The 17,219-nt window shown below is 32.7% G+C and overlaps 1 protein-coding gene across 1 annotated transcript in view; it reads left to right on the top strand.

The window, feature by feature from the left end:
* Sema1a (semaphorin 1a) overlaps nt 1–17,219 on the top strand; it is a 217,783-nt gene that overhangs the window by 181,724 nt on the left and 18,840 nt on the right. The window contains exons 11-13 of the mRNA XM_070648243.1: nt 711–856; nt 1,950–2,032; nt 9,755–9,898. Of these exons, the coding sequence (XP_070504344.1) occupies nt 711–856; nt 1,950–2,032; nt 9,755–9,898 (373 nt within the window). The remainder of the gene's footprint in view (nt 1–710; nt 857–1,949; nt 2,033–9,754; nt 9,899–17,219) is intronic.

The raw sequence follows: 17,219 nt of genomic DNA, 5'->3' as shown, positions 1-17,219 counted from the left end.
CTTTAAAATACCTCTTGAATAACCTTTTAAGTAATCTTTGAATGACTTTCTAGGTTCCTCCTGTATGACCCATTTGTACCCTCTGAATGACTCTTTAGATATCCCCTGAACGACTCTATAGGTACTCCCAAAATGATCCTTTAGAAACCTCCTGAATGACCCTTCAAGTACCCCCTGAATAACCATTTAGATACCCCCAGAATGATTCTTTAGATGCTGTCCTGAATGATTCTTTAGTCACACTCTGAATAACTCTTCAAGTCCCCCGTAAATAGCCCTTTAGGTACCTCGTGGGTGACCTTTTAGGTATGCCCTGAATGACCCCTCGGTTCCTTCTTAAATGACCCTTTAAGTACCCCCTCATTGACTCTTAAGGTACCCAAAATTAAATTTACTAAGAAAATCCTTAAATAATTCAAAAATTCTTCATCCAACTCCAATCTACAAGCATCACAATTCATCCTCTCAACACCATCATCTATCCACTCAACTGTACAGTTTAGTGAGGTGGAAAAAATTAATAGAATTTTTATCTCAGCTTGATAATCGCCACCATGAATTGAGCTTTTGTTGAATTAATCTACAACAATTTGTTTACTTTTTTTTTTTTATTCTTTTTCTGTCTCTCCGTTGCTTATGTATGCAATTATCTTTCATTCATGTTCTGTCTCTGATGTTTTTTTATGTCTTTCCTTTTTTTATGTAAACAGATTCCTGAACCGAGACCCGGCTCATGCCATAATGATACAAGAGTATTACCCGAAGCGACTCTCTCATTTATCAAGACTCACTCGTTGATGGATGAAAATGTACCAGCATATTTTGGACTTCCAATTTTAACACGTGTCGGCACTCCGTAAGTTTATATTTTTAAAAGTTTTTAATTATTTTTAAGCTAAGGGGAGAAAGTTTGTCAGAAATTTTAAATTTTAAGCTACATACTTGAATTAATTTCGAAAATTTTGATTTATTGATTTTCTTAAAATATTGATTTTTTATGTTTTAACATTTTAAAAAATTTTAATTTTAATTTTTAAAATTTCAATTTTAATAATTTTTAAAATTAAAATTTTTTTAACGGTTTTTTAAAATTTAAATTTTCTAATTTTTAAAATTTCAAATTTTCTAAAATTTTAAATTTTTTTAATTTTTAAAATTTCAATTATTCTAATTTTGGAAATTTAAAATTTTCTAATTTTAGAAGTTCTATTATTGATGAAATTTCAATTTTATTATTTTCAAAGTTTTAATTTTAAATTTTTTAAAATTTCAAATTTTCTGTTTTTAAAAATTTCAAAATTTCTAATTTTTAAAATTTTAATTTTTCTAATTTTTGAAATTAAAATTGTCAAATTTTATGAGTTTTAAAATTTAATTTATTTAAAATTCAATTATTTTTAAAACTTTAAATTTCACAATTTTTAAAAATTTCAATTTTTCAATTTTTAAAATTTAAAATTTTTCAATTTTTTAAAAATTCAAACTCTTCAATTTAAAATATTTATCAACCTTCATTTTTGAAAAATTCAAATATTATTCCCAAACTCGTATATTTAAATTCTAACAAATTCACCCCAAAGCACATAAAAACTATGTTTAAGCTTTAAAATACTGAAAAACAAAGTTTTGATCAATATTTACTTTTGGTCTCATGTCTGCTGGTTGCATACAGAAATACACAAAAAACTTTTTTGATGAGTTTTGAAGATTTTATCAGACTATATTTAGCTTATATTTTAGTATAAAATATGAGTTTGCAGACTTTAATTAAGGAACGTATGGCTCAGCATATTTTAAGAGTTTAAATAGTTTTAATAATTAGAATTTTGAATATTGTGAGCTTAATTCTCAGAAAATTTTAAATGCTGACGATTTTAGCACTTTTCAATATTTTTCACATAACCTCAAAAATTCCTCTAATATTTTATTTTATATGACCAAAATCACAGGTATCGCTTCACACAAATTGCTGTCGATCCACAAATAAAAACGCCAGGAGGCAGAACGTATGATGTTATATTCGTCGGTACAGGTGAGTAACTCCACTACAAAAATAAATTCATATTGCAGAACTAAAACAAAAAAACAGTCAACAAAATTTTTCCAACAAAAGGCAATAGCAATAGCAATAGATGAGTGTATTTTTGTGCTACTTCCACAAAAATGCTTTATGGTGTCTACGATGATGATGAAACACGTTTTTGTAGCATCAGGCAATTTTCATTTTCTGCGTATTATTATGGTGAGATGAGATGGGAAGCTTTATGCTGAATGAGAGAATTTTTTTCAAATATACACTACGCTATCTTGTTATGTTAGGCACTGAAAATGAAAATTCTAGAAAGTGACAAGACAAAAAGATAAAAATGATAATAATGGTGGGGAAATGAAAAGTAAGAGCATGGATGAGAATTATGGAATGGAAGATTTAGAGCGCTTTTGAGCTTTTGGATGGATATTTTGTTGAATATTCAGAATTTAATGTCTGTGGTAAGCCATTCATGATTACTAAAGTAAATTCAAAAGCTTTTCTTTTTGCCAGAATTGTACAAATCGTCAATCGATCGAAAATCTGATCCCAGGCCGACATTACTATAATTTTGGGCCGAATTGGTTTATATTCGACACCATGCCAGAGTCACGTCTGCTAGATGCCGTATTTTGAATCGGTTAACTGCTTGTGCTATTCGTATTGATTCCTTATAACCAAAAATGTTACTCAATAGTTAGAAAGTTCAGAACTAACTGCTGTCACGACATGTTATCTAGTATGTTTAAAGTAACCAAGCTTTCAAAATCATGTATTTGAATGTATTTATGATAAGCCTCATTTAATGCAACAGTTAAAACCAGTTAATTACAGCATACAATTTGACTGCATTACTTTTGAGCAATCAAGGACTAAAACTACACTATTGTAAAGCTGTTTTCGCATAAGTTTTCAGAATTTGCAAAACTAAGCAAATTCAATTATTAACGTATTTGAAATTACAAAACAGTTGAAGTTCACTAACTCCTTTGGATGGCGACTGAATCTAACACTATTGCTGTCCATCACTTGACAGTACTAAGTCCAGGACTATCTCTATCCATAAGGTTCTTCCATGAGTTCTTCAGCCTCCCACATAAGCAAAGATTAAGAATTTTTGTTAAAAATTGTAAAAAATTGCACAAAAGTTTTCATACCCGAGATTAAATTGCTTGTAATTCTGGAGCTCAGTATATATTTATGAGTGTAGAGGTAACAACTGCATAGTTGGATCAACTAATCCAACTGCTTGTTAGATAGGATTTTTCAATAGTGTTGATTCTGAATTAGCACTGGATGAACAAAATTTAAATGTCAACGCCTTAAAATCCACAGCAAACTAAAGATTACGCTCATGATCCAACAAAAATACTCAATTTTGCATCCTACACCAAGACAGCAATGCTCGTTGATTGCTTCATATTCCAACAATCGCAATCTCCAAACTTATGCCTCAACTCCATATGACACACATATCTGCTTTTGCAATATTCACATATCCAAATGAACAGACAAAACTAACTTAATTCAAAACTCATCCAGACAATCAGAGCTGCAAAAAAAAAAGTTTCAAATATGAAAAATTATTCCGTTCCAAAAGTTTTATTTTATTTTTTTGTTCAAGAATGTCAAATGCCTTTAAACGTCACATGCAATTTAAAGCTAAATTTCTTTTATTTCTCTTTCTGATGTTAGATTCCTCCAACGGAGGTATACGAAAATCGATAAAAAAATAAAACTTTTTTTTTTCCAAGATAAATACACTAAAAGTTATAAAAAAAAGTTAAAGGAGGGAAGAAATGGAATCAATAGATATAAAAAAAGGAAGAAGTAGAACTTGTAAGAGCAAAACTGATAAGAACTCAAATTAAGTTGAACAGCAAATGGGGTAAAACTTTAAAAAAAGGAAGCGCTTTAAAGTCACTTCCATTACGTAACGTGTAATCATCATTACTATCATGCTACTTGCTGTATGCAAAAATTCAAAACCATAAACGAGATTTTATGGGGATTTTTTTTTTGTATGAAATTTAATTAAAAAAGGCAGGCAAAAGAATCTGGTCATGGCATTGGCTTCGGAGAATCCTCCACACTTACTCTAAATTAAAAAGTAATTACAATAATTTCTGTAATGAAATAATAAAACTTGCTCCTTATCATAACGAACACCGCATAAATAAAAAAAATAAATTTCTTGTTTTTGACTCTCTATTCGATGACTTTGTGCAAGCTTGTTGGTGAAGACTGAAGATGGTGGAGAAAGTGCTTTAAGGGTTGAGGTAGTTTTTGAGTTGTTAAGTGAAATGTGGTTGAATACAAGTTGAATAGAGCTTAGGTATGAAGAGTAGCTTGAGGATGATGTCTATTGATAATTAGAATTTTAGAATTTATGTGCCTCAGAATTGGTTCAGAATCAGGTATTCTTAGATTAGATCGACTACTGCAGCCAGACCACTGCCCTTAGTAGACCTACAGTTTATAGTGCGATCGGAACCGATCCTTTGATGACGCTATACAATTGGAGGCTGTAAGCCGCGTCTCCGTTTCGTATGATTCGAAAAAGAACAGGTGACACCTAGACTCACTCTATAGGATTATATAAAATGTCTGATAATTTCAAATACCGTTTATTTATATGATTGTTGAATACTGTACCCGAGCACCACAACGTATTTGAAAGGACAACACAAAGATCTATCGTGTTTAATGCTGCTACGGTTACACTACAATAATGGATTCATGTGTGGATTTCTACACAATTTTACGGTAAAAAATTCAAGTCGCTGCATTGTACTGCTAGTACTCCTTTTTAAATTACCCTTTTGTTGCCACTACGGTGTAGAGAAGTCAGTATACTGTTTAAATCTATTTCAGTGGCAAATTTAAGTCGTTTTCACAATTTGACTGCCACTTGTATCTAAGTATTCTATTCTGCCCTGGTAGCAACAGTTTAATATGTCCCTGTCTAAGCTAGGAACTCTTTTACATGTTAGTCAGACACAAGACCTTCTAAGACAGCATCATTGCTAATCTAGATCATTCTAATACCAATCCAATGTACCTACCCACAATTTGCGTATCGTGAAAGCATAAACCAAGTTAGTATGACTAAAAACAGCGAAAAAGCACTCAAATCAGATTAGTTTTTCGGCGTTGGCAGGCCGACTCTCTAACCACTACACCACTGCTGTTCATCCCTACCTAAGACTTCCTCATAAATATTCATTCAATTTCTATTTTATTCATTGATAATCTAACTTTCCATATCCTTAAATCAATTATAAACGTGCTTTCCAAACACTTATCCATTCATCCTTACACAAACTTTAACATCTCATGAGACAACCAAAACGTTAAATGCTCAAAAAATTATTTCCTAAAAACGTTCATCTTTAGAAAAAGTTCGTCAAAAAAAAGCTAAACTCAAAAGATGTAACATCTATTCATCCATATCCAAGTAGTTCAAACCCGTTGACTTGAAACAAAAAAATACACACATCCACATCTCTACATGCTGAAATGAAGGAAGTAGAAAAAAAGGAAGAAACTTTTCCATTTTTACCACATGTAGCATATTATGGAGAACACCATATGGGGTATATTTTAAATATAAACTTTGCCATATCGTAATGTTTTATAAAACATTGAACATAAATCACTTTCAAGAGGCTTTTTGATGGCTGAGCATTTTTGCCATGCCTTGCTATACACGAGTACGAGAAAGACACAATTTTTGTGTATGTGTTAGATGTGGATATATTTCATACACAACTGGGGCTCTATCTCATCTCATTTAATTCTTTTTTTTTTTTTTAAAAAAATGTTTTAGCTTCATCGACTAAATGACCTAAATTGGATAGATTGTTTGGGGATGTGATGCGTGTACAGGGTTTGCTTAGGATTTTGAGGAAGCAGATTGAATTTTTAAAAACCGTTACAAATTAAAAAGTTTCAAAATTTTGAAAAATTTTAAATTTAAAATTCATTAAAAATTTGAATTTTTAAAAAATGTTAAAAATTTGAATTTTAAAAAGAGTTAAAAATTTTAAATTTCTAAAACCCGTTAAAAATTTGAATTTTTTAAATATTTGAGATTTAAATTTTCGTTAAAAATTTTAATTTCAAAATTTTGTTGAGAATTTAAATTTCAAAAACGCTCTAAAAATTTCAAAAAACAGTTGAAAATTCAAATTTCATAAATCCGTTTAGAATTTGAATTTAAAAAAATCATTAAAAATTTGAAAATTTTCAGCTAAAAATTTGAAATTTAAAAATTAATTAAAAATTTGAATTTCAAAAACTGTTGCAAATTTAAAAATTTAAAAGTTAAAATTTTAAAAATTTCAGAAAATCGTTAAAAATTTAAATTTTTAAAATCCGTTAAAATTTTAAAATTCCTTAAAATCTTCAATTTTCTATTATAAAATCCCAAACTATTGCTCCACATAACCAACCTATACACACGTTTTAAGCACCTTACATAACTTTCAATCAACACATCATCTCATTCCCAAATCCACCTAGAACTACTCTTTCATAATTTTTTCAAATTCAAAAGCTCCAATGCAGCAATTCCTGCAATTAATTTTCACTCACAATTTTTCTACATCATACTCGCACTTTTTTTAATTGGATATTATGTTCAAAGAGATCAATATTCTGTTAGAGTGAAAAAATGGCTAATATTATGCCAATTTTTTTGTGCTGATTGGATCGTTGTGCAATCGCAATATTTAACTACATATGAGTATGTGTTTTTATTATTCAATGAAAAAATCTAGAGTAGCTATATATGTTCAGCTTTTCAATTCTCAAAGCATTGATTTGCAATTTAAAAAAAGAGCAGAGCTATTGGGAATCGTGCAGGAGCCGAGAGGAATTCTGTTAGATGCTGAATAAAAATTTTGCATGAATATTTTTCAATAATTTTTTTAAATGGATATTGAGGGTGGGATGAGATAAAAAGAGGGGTGGTTAGATAAATTCAGTGGTGGGCAACTTGTGTAGCGTGGCACACAAAGGTGTCGCGATACACTGTTGTACATCGCTGTGATACGATACGCTGCTTTGCCGCAATACACTGATGTGCCACGATACACCACGGTACTCTGTTGTGTCACGGTACTCTGTTGTGTCATGGTACTCTGTTGTGTCACGTTACTCTGTTGTGTCACGGTAATCTGTTGTGTCACGGTACTCTGTTGTGTCACGGTACTCTGTTGTGTCACGGTACTCTGTTGTGTCACGGTACTCTGTTGTGTCACGATACTCTGTTGTGTCACGATACTCTGTTGTGTCACGGTACTCTGCTGTGTGACGGTACTCTGTTGTGTCACTGTACTCTGTTGTGTCACGGTACTCTGTTGTGTCACGGTACTCTGTTGTGTCACGGTACTCTGTTGTGTCACGGTACTCTGTTGTGTCACGGTACTCTGTTGTGTCACGGTACTCTGTTGTGTCACGGTACTCTGTTGTGTCACGGTACTCTGCTGTGTCACGGTACTCTGTTGTGTCACGGTACTCTGTTGTGTCACGGTACTCTGTTGTGTCACGGTACTCTGTTGTGTCACGATACTCTGTTGTGTCACGGTACTCTGTTGTGTCACGGTACTCTGTTGTGTCACTATACTCTGTTGTGACACAGGTAATCTATTATGTTCTGTTGTGTCACGGTACTCTGAACGGTTCTCTGTTGTGAAATTTGCTAAAACTGTGTTGTGTCGTGGCACAAAAAGATTCCCCACCACTGGATTATTAGAAAGTGAGGTTAGGGACGCATTATCACTAGACACACTCAAAGCCCTGACTAAGCTTCTCTTCCAAAAATCTATGAATTTAACACGTCCCCTATCCCACCTCAAACAAATTCACAAAAAACGAATAAAACAAAATTGCATTTTATACTTTTTTTACGTCGCATTTATTCACGTAGAAGCTTCCATAGAATTTTATTGTACAAAAAAAATTTTTTTATCGCGACATGAAAGAGCTGCCATTTCAGCAATACAAAATATCTAAAAAGGTTAAGGTTCGCATAGAAAAAATGTTTTCTACTTCTATTAAAAGAATTCCTTCACAGAATTATGATTACAAATGGAAGATTGTGACGAACTTTTTTCATTTCAAAATGCAATAAATTTATTATTTTTTTTTCTTCTTTTTTAAAAAGCTATTTTTTCATTAATCAAAATTGAATGGCTTTCTTTCATAACAAAATTGAAAAAAAAAAGAATATATAAATTTTTTTACTACTTTTGTAGTGTCGTCACACACGTCGATTGTGAGGATAGCAGAGAATAGCTTCTTAGTGAAGTTTTCTAGCTTCTTTATTTCAATGTTTTTGCAGAGTTGGTGGTGCATTGACCTCAGTGGATTGGAGGTTTGATCAAAATCATAGCTCGAAGTCAAGTCGAAATTTGTTTTTAAAGTTGACTTGAGTCGACTTGAATTAATATAAGACTCGAGTTGACTTCGAGCTATGAACAAAATCAATTCTTTGTGGTTATTAGAATTGCTGATGGATCATGTTGTAACGGGCGCAAGTGGGGCTATTGTCCCGCAGATAGAACGTCTAAAACTGGCCCTATTCTTCAAGAACTTCTGCCAGTTAAGAATGTTAAGCAATTTAGAGTCCTTTTCGGAGTGCAAGAATCACTACCCTAGTGATTCGCATTACAGATGTTCATCGTCATTCAGCATCTCCAACCCAAGCAAATACTCCACCCTCTTTTAGTGCATTCTGGCTACGCCAAACTATCCAAACGGTATGAAACTAACGGAGAAGGTTAATTCTGAGTATGAAGCCTGGCGAGCTCAGCCTCGTTAAACAGTCAGTAGCCATGAAACGTAGTTTTTCAAATATCAATTTAAATAACAATTAAATTAACCGACTAATGAAGGTCCATTTGGTGCCAATAAAAGAGGTTTATCGGAATGTTTAAAACTCTTTAGCAGAACCCTATTATTTTGTATCGCTCGGATAAAAATTGCTCCTTTAACAGGCAAATTGCATGCTGTCGTGATACAGAAAGACCACCACGGTGCCAAAAAGCGGTCTCCGTGTCAGTTAGGGGTAAATGTCTACAATTTTAACAGCAATGAACACCATTAAGTTCAATTTAAAAGAGTTAAAATTCCTATGAATAGTATTGTAACTAAAACCATCCATAATCCCACCTCTGAGTGTTCATCCAGTAATCTTCTATCCCTCATGTCCTCCTCATCCACTCCCATAACCTCATCATCATTCCCCCGCATCCTGTTTCAAATAGAAAATCTCAATTGATTTTTTTTTTTCAATTTAAACTTTATCATCAGTGAGCATCGTATAAACACATATTGTCTATACGTACATTGAAAGTGCATTGTGTATTGTCAATTGACAGCAACTTTCACAACTCAATCTATGCTATTGCAATCGTTGCTGTTTCTTACAATGGAAGGATAGCAAAAAAAAAGTCAACGAATATTTTTGTGGATGTGAAATAAAAAAAAATTATTAAAAAAAAAATTCCATCTTTTTATGATATAAAAAAAGGAGGAAATTTTCCATCAGCTCATTTGACATAAAATAAGAATGAAGGAGACATAGACAGAATATATAAAAAAAAAAATCTAATAACATTCAATATGTTGACTTTTGATTGTCATTTTTGCTTCAAATTCCTTTCTCATGTGCCATGTATAATGATTTTTCTTCTTTTTCCTTTTCTTGTCTCATTTTAGATCATGGAAAAGTGCTGAAAACAATAAATGCCGCATCAGCAAATGACTCAAGTAAAGTGTCATCCGTGGTTATTGAGGAAATTGATGTCCTTTCTAAACCCGAACCAATTAGAAATTTGAAAATTGTTCGAACTATGCAATATGGTAAGTACAAAAATAAGATATATCCAATATTATATTATATAGTGTGAAATGAGAAAAATAAAAAAAAAATAAAAGAATGTGTAAGGGTAAGTGTGATGATGTATCATTATTTTTGATGAGGTGTAGACACTTTGGTATTTCTTTTTTTGGGGATCACATGATGAGGAGTCATGTTGTTGATAATTTGAAGGGGTTGGAGGATTTGGTTACATTTTTAGAATTAAGAAGCTAGTTTTGAAGATGACTAGGGATTTGACAAATGGTCAAATATCAAATGGGTCATTTTCTTAAGTTGAAAAATTTTATTATTTCCAAATAGCAAAAATAACTTGTCTATTTCTAAAAATCTTAGACTCCAAAACGGACTCAACTTTGACTTGTTTGAGTCGACTTTGGCTCTCCCGATTGAGTCACACCAATCAGATAATTATGGATCAATTAACCGTCTTGAGTCTTGAGCATTTAACTCTAGACTGCTAGGATACTCCTACAACAAATAAGATATTCTAGGGTATCCCAATCTCCTCCAAGTATAAATTAGCTTAGCCCTGAATTTTGGATCGAACCTATCCTAACCTTCTATAAGATTGCCCTACCCTCGTTAGTATATCAGGTACTGGTCCAGATTGTGACTATGTGAAGCAATGACCAGAAGTTTTTTAATTTTTTAGAGAGTTTCTCATTATTTTCTGAAATACTCTGGCAATTTCAAGTAATTATTTTGGCAAGAAGGAGTTTGATCCAAAAATCCTTATTCGGCTACAGTCTTGGTTCTGACTTTGAAGATTTTCTTGAATTTTCGAAAGTAAAGAAAATTTGCAATTTTATCCAAATCAAAAGAGCTCAAAATAAACCTTGATTTTGTATCAAAATTTGGCTTGAGTCGACTCCATATGAAATTCTCAACGTCGAAAAAATTTAAGATCTACTCAAAAATCTTTAAGCTGCCATCTTAGCATCTCCAACAAAAGTGTCTACACCTTAACATTCTCCTCCTACACACATCCACATACGCATCCATTTACTATGGAAAAGAAAAATTTCACCCTTAATAAAGGAGATGTCACAAAAACGAAAATGTGAAAATGACGACTGTTCTTGAATGTATATTCACTTTGTATAGCTAAGAAGCAAGCAAGAAAGTCGACAAAAAGTCAATTTTCAGTTCAACAATTCTTCGTACTTATTACATTGAGATGATGTATAACATTTGAATTTAATTTATTGTATAGAATGTAAAAATGTTAAGGAAAAAAGAAAAAGTTTCATTCTCATTATATGGACCAGTCATTAAATAAAAAATGCTTAAAAAGGGAAGTTACATAATTCGTCCCCATGATGACGACGTAGAAAAAATGTATAAGAATTGTTCAAATCTATTGTTGTCATATAAAAGAAGGAGGAAAGAAGCTTTGATACAAGACCAAAGAGAAAGTTTCTTTTTAAAGACGACGAAAAAGGAAAAAAAAAATACAATAAATTGTGTCATTAAATTTAAAATGTCGTAGATGGTGGAACAAGCAAAGTCATTCATCGAGTTCACGTGACATTTTAGAAAAAAAAATATATAAAAGATATGGGGGACAATGTGTAATTCCTTTTGTAATTTTTGGGAATTATCTGGGTCATCGAAAGTATCTTTTAAGAATTTTTGAAGATAGACTTTAACGATGGATAATTGGGAGGAAAAGAAACCTAAATCCAAATTCGCAATCAAAAAACGACTCTTTTTGAAGTCTTGGTCGACTTTTGGACTTTGCTTTTGACCCAAAAAAAGCCTAATTGAGATGCTAAACGATAAAAAAAGTATTTGTATGAAAAACTGCGATATTTAGCAGTTTGTATCGAGTTTCCCAATTGGAAGAAATCTTAGAAATTACACTATTTAGCTCAATTCTCCCTTCTGGACACACCTCTGCCACTTTGAGATTGAATTTTCAGATCCAGAATATCTGTCGCTAGAATTAGTGAAACAAACAGGACTTCATCTAAAATCCTCAAAAATTATGAAATTTTGAAAGATTCTTACGGAATTTTCTAAAAGAACGATTGCTAGAGAAATCCACTTGTCCTTGTTCACTAGTTCTTGGGATAGATCCTCTTTTATTTACTTACATATCCTTCAAGTGATTCGGATCTCATGAACTATGGGTCAAAAGAGCATGGTACAACAGATTGTTATTCGAAATGCATCTATAGGCTTAGCCTCTATAAGGCTCATAATTTATAAGGCTAAGCCTTTCAAGGATCACTTACAGACTTACTTACATGGCTATACAGAACAATTATGATCCATGGCCTCCCTCAGATTACGCTAAAGCTGACTCTGTCGCTGGCCTCTGTCTGCTTAATATCAATACAAAGTGCAAGTACCACCAGTCTCTATCAAAAGCTTCTTCCAAGAGTTCTTCTAAGCTTCTATCCAAGAATTCTTTGGTCCTCTCTGTAGTTGATGAATACCCCTCAAAAGCTCCCTGACCACACCCTTTTCCAGACCATTATCTAAATCTAATGTCAAAAACCAAATGTTTCCCCATCCAATACATCCCAACTTTGCTCACCCAACCTTACTTCCCTTTCCCCTACATACAAAAAACCTTCAGCACAAAAAGAATCGTCGTCATATCAAATAAAAGAAAACAAAACAATTTCAAAATATAAAAAAAAGAGTAAGAAGAAAAATTTTCTCCTTTGTGCTTATTGTGACCATTGAGTTGGACAATATCATTTAGTTAAATGATCACAGAAATGAAATGAACCGGAAAAAGGGACATTTTCCTCATCATACAACTCAAATGACGTCACATAAAAAAAAATTTCCCTTTCACTTGCAATTCCATTGATTACATTTTTTTTTCTCCTTTTTTTTATCAACGATTGAATCGAAATGGAAATGAAAATAAAAGAAAAAAAAGTTGAAAGTTTTCCTTCATTTTTATGTCAAGTTCTAACCTTATTATATTTGATGGAATTGTATGTACGAGGGTGAGGAGCTAAAGTGTCTTTTTAGAGCATATGGAGGGAATGTGATAGAGGAATGAGTGGTTGGTTTAGTTGGCTGGTTGAGAGTTGGCAGGACTCTAATATGGAGGTGACTCTATTGGATTCCTGGACTTTGTGGAGTCAGGTCAACTCTAAGTTGATTATAAACAGGCTTTTGAGGTTCTTTGAGTTTGAAAATGCTATTTTAGGATTAAAGTAACTTCAATAAGTTTGAAACTAGTTGAAATGACTCTAAGGTGGTTCCTTTAAGTTCAGAGAAGCTCTTATATCGTCAGAATAGCTGATACAAATTCTAAATGGCTTCAGTGAGCTCAGGATTGCTCATTTAAGTTCAGAGTCATTGTTATGAGCTCAGAGTAGCTCAGAGTAGTTTAGAGTAGCTCAAAGTAGTTCAGAGTAGCTCTAGTAACGCCAGAATAGCGGATATAAGTTCAAAATGACTTCCGTGAGTCCAGAATAGCTCATTTAAGTTCAAAATAGCTTTGTTGAGTCCAGAGTCAACAAGCTGAGTGTACAATGCTGTTTTGAGCCTCTCAATGCAATTTTGAAATCAAAATGAAGCTCTTCAGAGACTTTCTTGACCGGAAAAGTGTTCTTACAGCTCACAAAGCCTCTAACAGATCAAAGTCAAACTATTTTGCCTTCAAACTAACTCTCATTGATCCAACAAAGCCCTTTTGAGTCTACCTAGTCCTCTGTGACTCAAAGAATGTTAGTTTTAGTAAGTCGCTGCTCCATTGTATCCAGCACACCACTTCCAGCATTGCGTTTCAGCCACAATATCCGCACAGCACTCAAATTCCTTTCCATCTCAACTTTCATTCTGCCTTTTTCATTTACGCTTCCCATGTTTCCTCTCATTTTAAATACAAAAAAAGAAATCCACACAGTGAACGTGTATATGTAGTTGATGGCGTTGAATGGGATGAAGGAATGACTTCTAAATTGTATGCAACGTTTGCAGAATAAGAAAAAAAAGGACTTGGAATATATAATTTCTAATTTAATTTGAATTGCCCTCCTTTTTCTTCATTTTTCTACTTTTTTCCCTTTTTTTACCATTCTGCACGTATATGCTCATTTAAGTTCCTTCCTTTTTCTTCTTTTTCCCGCTCTTTTTATCGGCGTACTCGACATGAAGTTTCTCATGAAAAATAAAATGATAATTCAAATAAAACTTTTCTTTTTGCTCTCGTCGTTCCTTTATTTCAAGTATTTCTTTATTCACGCGGTGCATAGATTATGAGAAGAACTGCGAAGATGATGAAAGAGGAAGAAGAAGTAACAATTTTTGTTTCCATGCCTATAATTGATGACAAATTGAAGTTTCTTTTCATTCGAGCAATTGCTTCCGTTTTAAAAGACATAAAGACACTCATGGGTGATAAATTAAGTACAGCGAACTTGTTGTGGAATTGAAATTGATGAAAAAGAAGAGAAAAATTGGGAGAAAATTTGAATTTAATTTAGTTGGCAGGCTAAGTTAATTTGAAGTTAATTTAGGGTTTAACCCGAGTTGGAAAATTGAAGATGAGCAAGAATTCATAGAAAACTTTAAGAGATAAAGAACGGGTTGTTGGAAGTTTCATAGAATTTTTAATTCAGGGTGATTAACCCGAAGAGCAAGTTTCAATGAGAAAATTGATTCACTGAAAATTGAGCAAAATTCACTAAAAACTTGAGCAAGAATTCATAGAAAATTGAGCAAAATTCACTGAAAACTGAGCAAGATTCATAGAAAATTGAGCAAAATTCACTGAAGAATGAGCAAGATTCATAGAAAATTGAGCAAAATTCACTGAAAACTGAGCAAGATTCATAGAAAATTGAGCAAAATTCACTGAAAACTGAGCAAGATTTATAGAAAATTGAGCAAAATTCACTTAAAGTTGTGCAAAATTCACTAAAGTTTGACCAAAATTCTTTAATAATTCAATTCCAAAACAATTCAACATTCCCTCAACAAAAAATGCTTCAAAAAATCTTTAATCTCAAGTTACAGTCAAAAAAATTCCAATTTAAATCCACTCAAACCCAACAACAACACAGAAAAAAAAAACTTATAATCATTGCACAGACACGCACACGCACACACCCAAAAAAGGCGAGAGCAAGAGGCACACAAGAGAATTTTTCCATAACAACTCGACACGTTCATCCACACTGTGTGCGGCACTTCATGAGCAAAGCACTCAAATTAAAATGGAAGAAAAGTCTGAGAAGTGAGTAAGGCACGCAGAAAAGATAAGGAACGAGCAAAAAAAAAATATTAATTTTCCAAGCTTTTCTTTGTCTTTGTTTTCTGTGAAAAAAATATTTTTTTTTTTCATGTTCGCAATGAAAATTGTTTTTCAATTTTTCTCTTTCTCGGATTCTTTCGACCGCTGTCTATTGAGCGATGCTGAAATATTAATGAGAAAATAGAATTTTTGAGGATAGGGTGGGGGGTGTTGTGTAAGTGATTTGTGGATGAAACGCATTTAATTTGTTGAAATTCTTGGAAGATGAATTTTTAAAATGTTTGAGTTTTTAGTTGCTAATTTGATGGGGCGATGATGATATAGTCACATGCTTACACGTAGTATTGTGACCTAGTATCATGTAAAGAAGGGTTTAAGGGATTTTAAATGTTCTTGAACCCTATTTTATGAGATTGAATGGTTAATTACCTACTTACTGGTACCATGCTCCAATTTTGAGCCTAGATTGTTGCAAAGCGTGTTTTATCTGATTCTATTGCTGGCCACACCACAAAGCTTTGAGATTAAATGATTTGAATCCCTTAATTCTATCAAAATACGACCTTTGACTCTTAAAAATCATGTTAAACTGGCTAAATCATTGTTTAAAAGACACCGAATCTGCTTCCATGGTATCATAAAGCCTTTAAGATCAAGAATGTATCTGAGAGTCGGGAGGTAGAGATAGGGGGCCCCCAAACGACTCCCATCAAAATAAATTCTCAAAATTTCCAACAAACAATTTCCAGAAAATTTATTGAAACTCGAAAATAAATTCAAAGAAAAAGCTAATTGATTGAAAATGAGACTTAAAGCTACAGTCCAATGTAAAAGATCCTTAAAAATCAAACAAATTGGATCAAGATTTTTGAGAATTCAATCTAAATTGGATACTTGAAGTCAAAAACTCTTAAGAAAAATACCAATTAAATTATGTCGATCTAGAATCAAGATTGTTGAGTTTAGCAAGATAGTTGCTAAGAAACTATTGAAATTTTTGATTAAAAGCTCAACAATGAATTGTTTTGAGAGGTGGTAACAGTCGTGGAGATGAATTTTCAATGATAAGACTGGTCAATGGCATTATAAAGACTATGATCGCAAATATATCCTTGTATTCAACTGGTCAATGAACTAATCTCAATTCCATACATATCAACTTCCAAAATTTCTCACAAAAACCCCAAAAACCACCCCTTTAACCCTTAAATAATTCAATATCATTCAATACAACTCAAAAATCCCCATAACCAATTTATATCAAATTACTAAAACAAAATCTTGACATTTTTCATCTCGAAAACATCCGACCAACCTTTTTCCAAGAATACAGCACAATAGGTCAAATTGATTAAATCAAGCCGAAAAAATTTTTTTCTTCCTTCCTTAAAATTGCGGTTGAAAAATTTAATTTCGTTAAAAGAAAATATAAAAATGAATCTTCAATAAATTAAAATGCCAAGAATTTCCTGCTCTTGAGGTTGTTATCGACCGCAAAAATAAATTGTATAATGTATAATTTTGGGGGTTATTAAGGGGTGATGAAGAGATTTTTGAAGGGTCTAGAGTGGTGTACAGCCTTTATTTTTTAGTGGTAAGCCAAAACTGAAACAGCACATGGCATACTGTTTGTAGCATTTTCAAGAATTTTTGGCTGCATACTTGTGTTCCGCAGCGCATAGGTTGCCCACCACAGGTCTAGATGGATAAAAACAGGTTAGAACTAGACATCAACTTAGCAGCAAATTGTCATTTACTAGTTATGGCGTATTTTTGTAAGAAAAACTGCCAAAAATGATTTTTTACTCAGATATTCGTACTTTAATTCATATTGGCAAATATAGGTACCTTTGTTCAGCAAATCAGACCCTCACATTCTTCCCGTTCTGCGTAACGCAATACGGTCTCGGTCTCGGTCATGGTCTTGGCTTCAGTCTTGATCTCAGTCTCTGTCAGTTTCGGTCCCGCCATCAATGCGTTCTCGGTTCTTCTCGGTTTTGGATTCGTCTCGAAAATTCTTCAAAACCGACACTTTATGAAACCCTAACTGCCACGGTCCCAAAGCCATAATTTATAAA

Source organism: Chironomus tepperi, unplaced genomic scaffold (assembly GCF_022539635.2).
Source record: "Chironomus tepperi strain 1889 unplaced genomic scaffold, CSIRO-AGI_Ctep_v1 contig_394, whole genome shotgun sequence".
NCBI classification, from domain to species: Eukaryota; Metazoa; Arthropoda; class Insecta; order Diptera; family Chironomidae; genus Chironomus; species Chironomus tepperi.
This window is presented reverse-complemented; position numbering and strand designations above follow the sequence as displayed.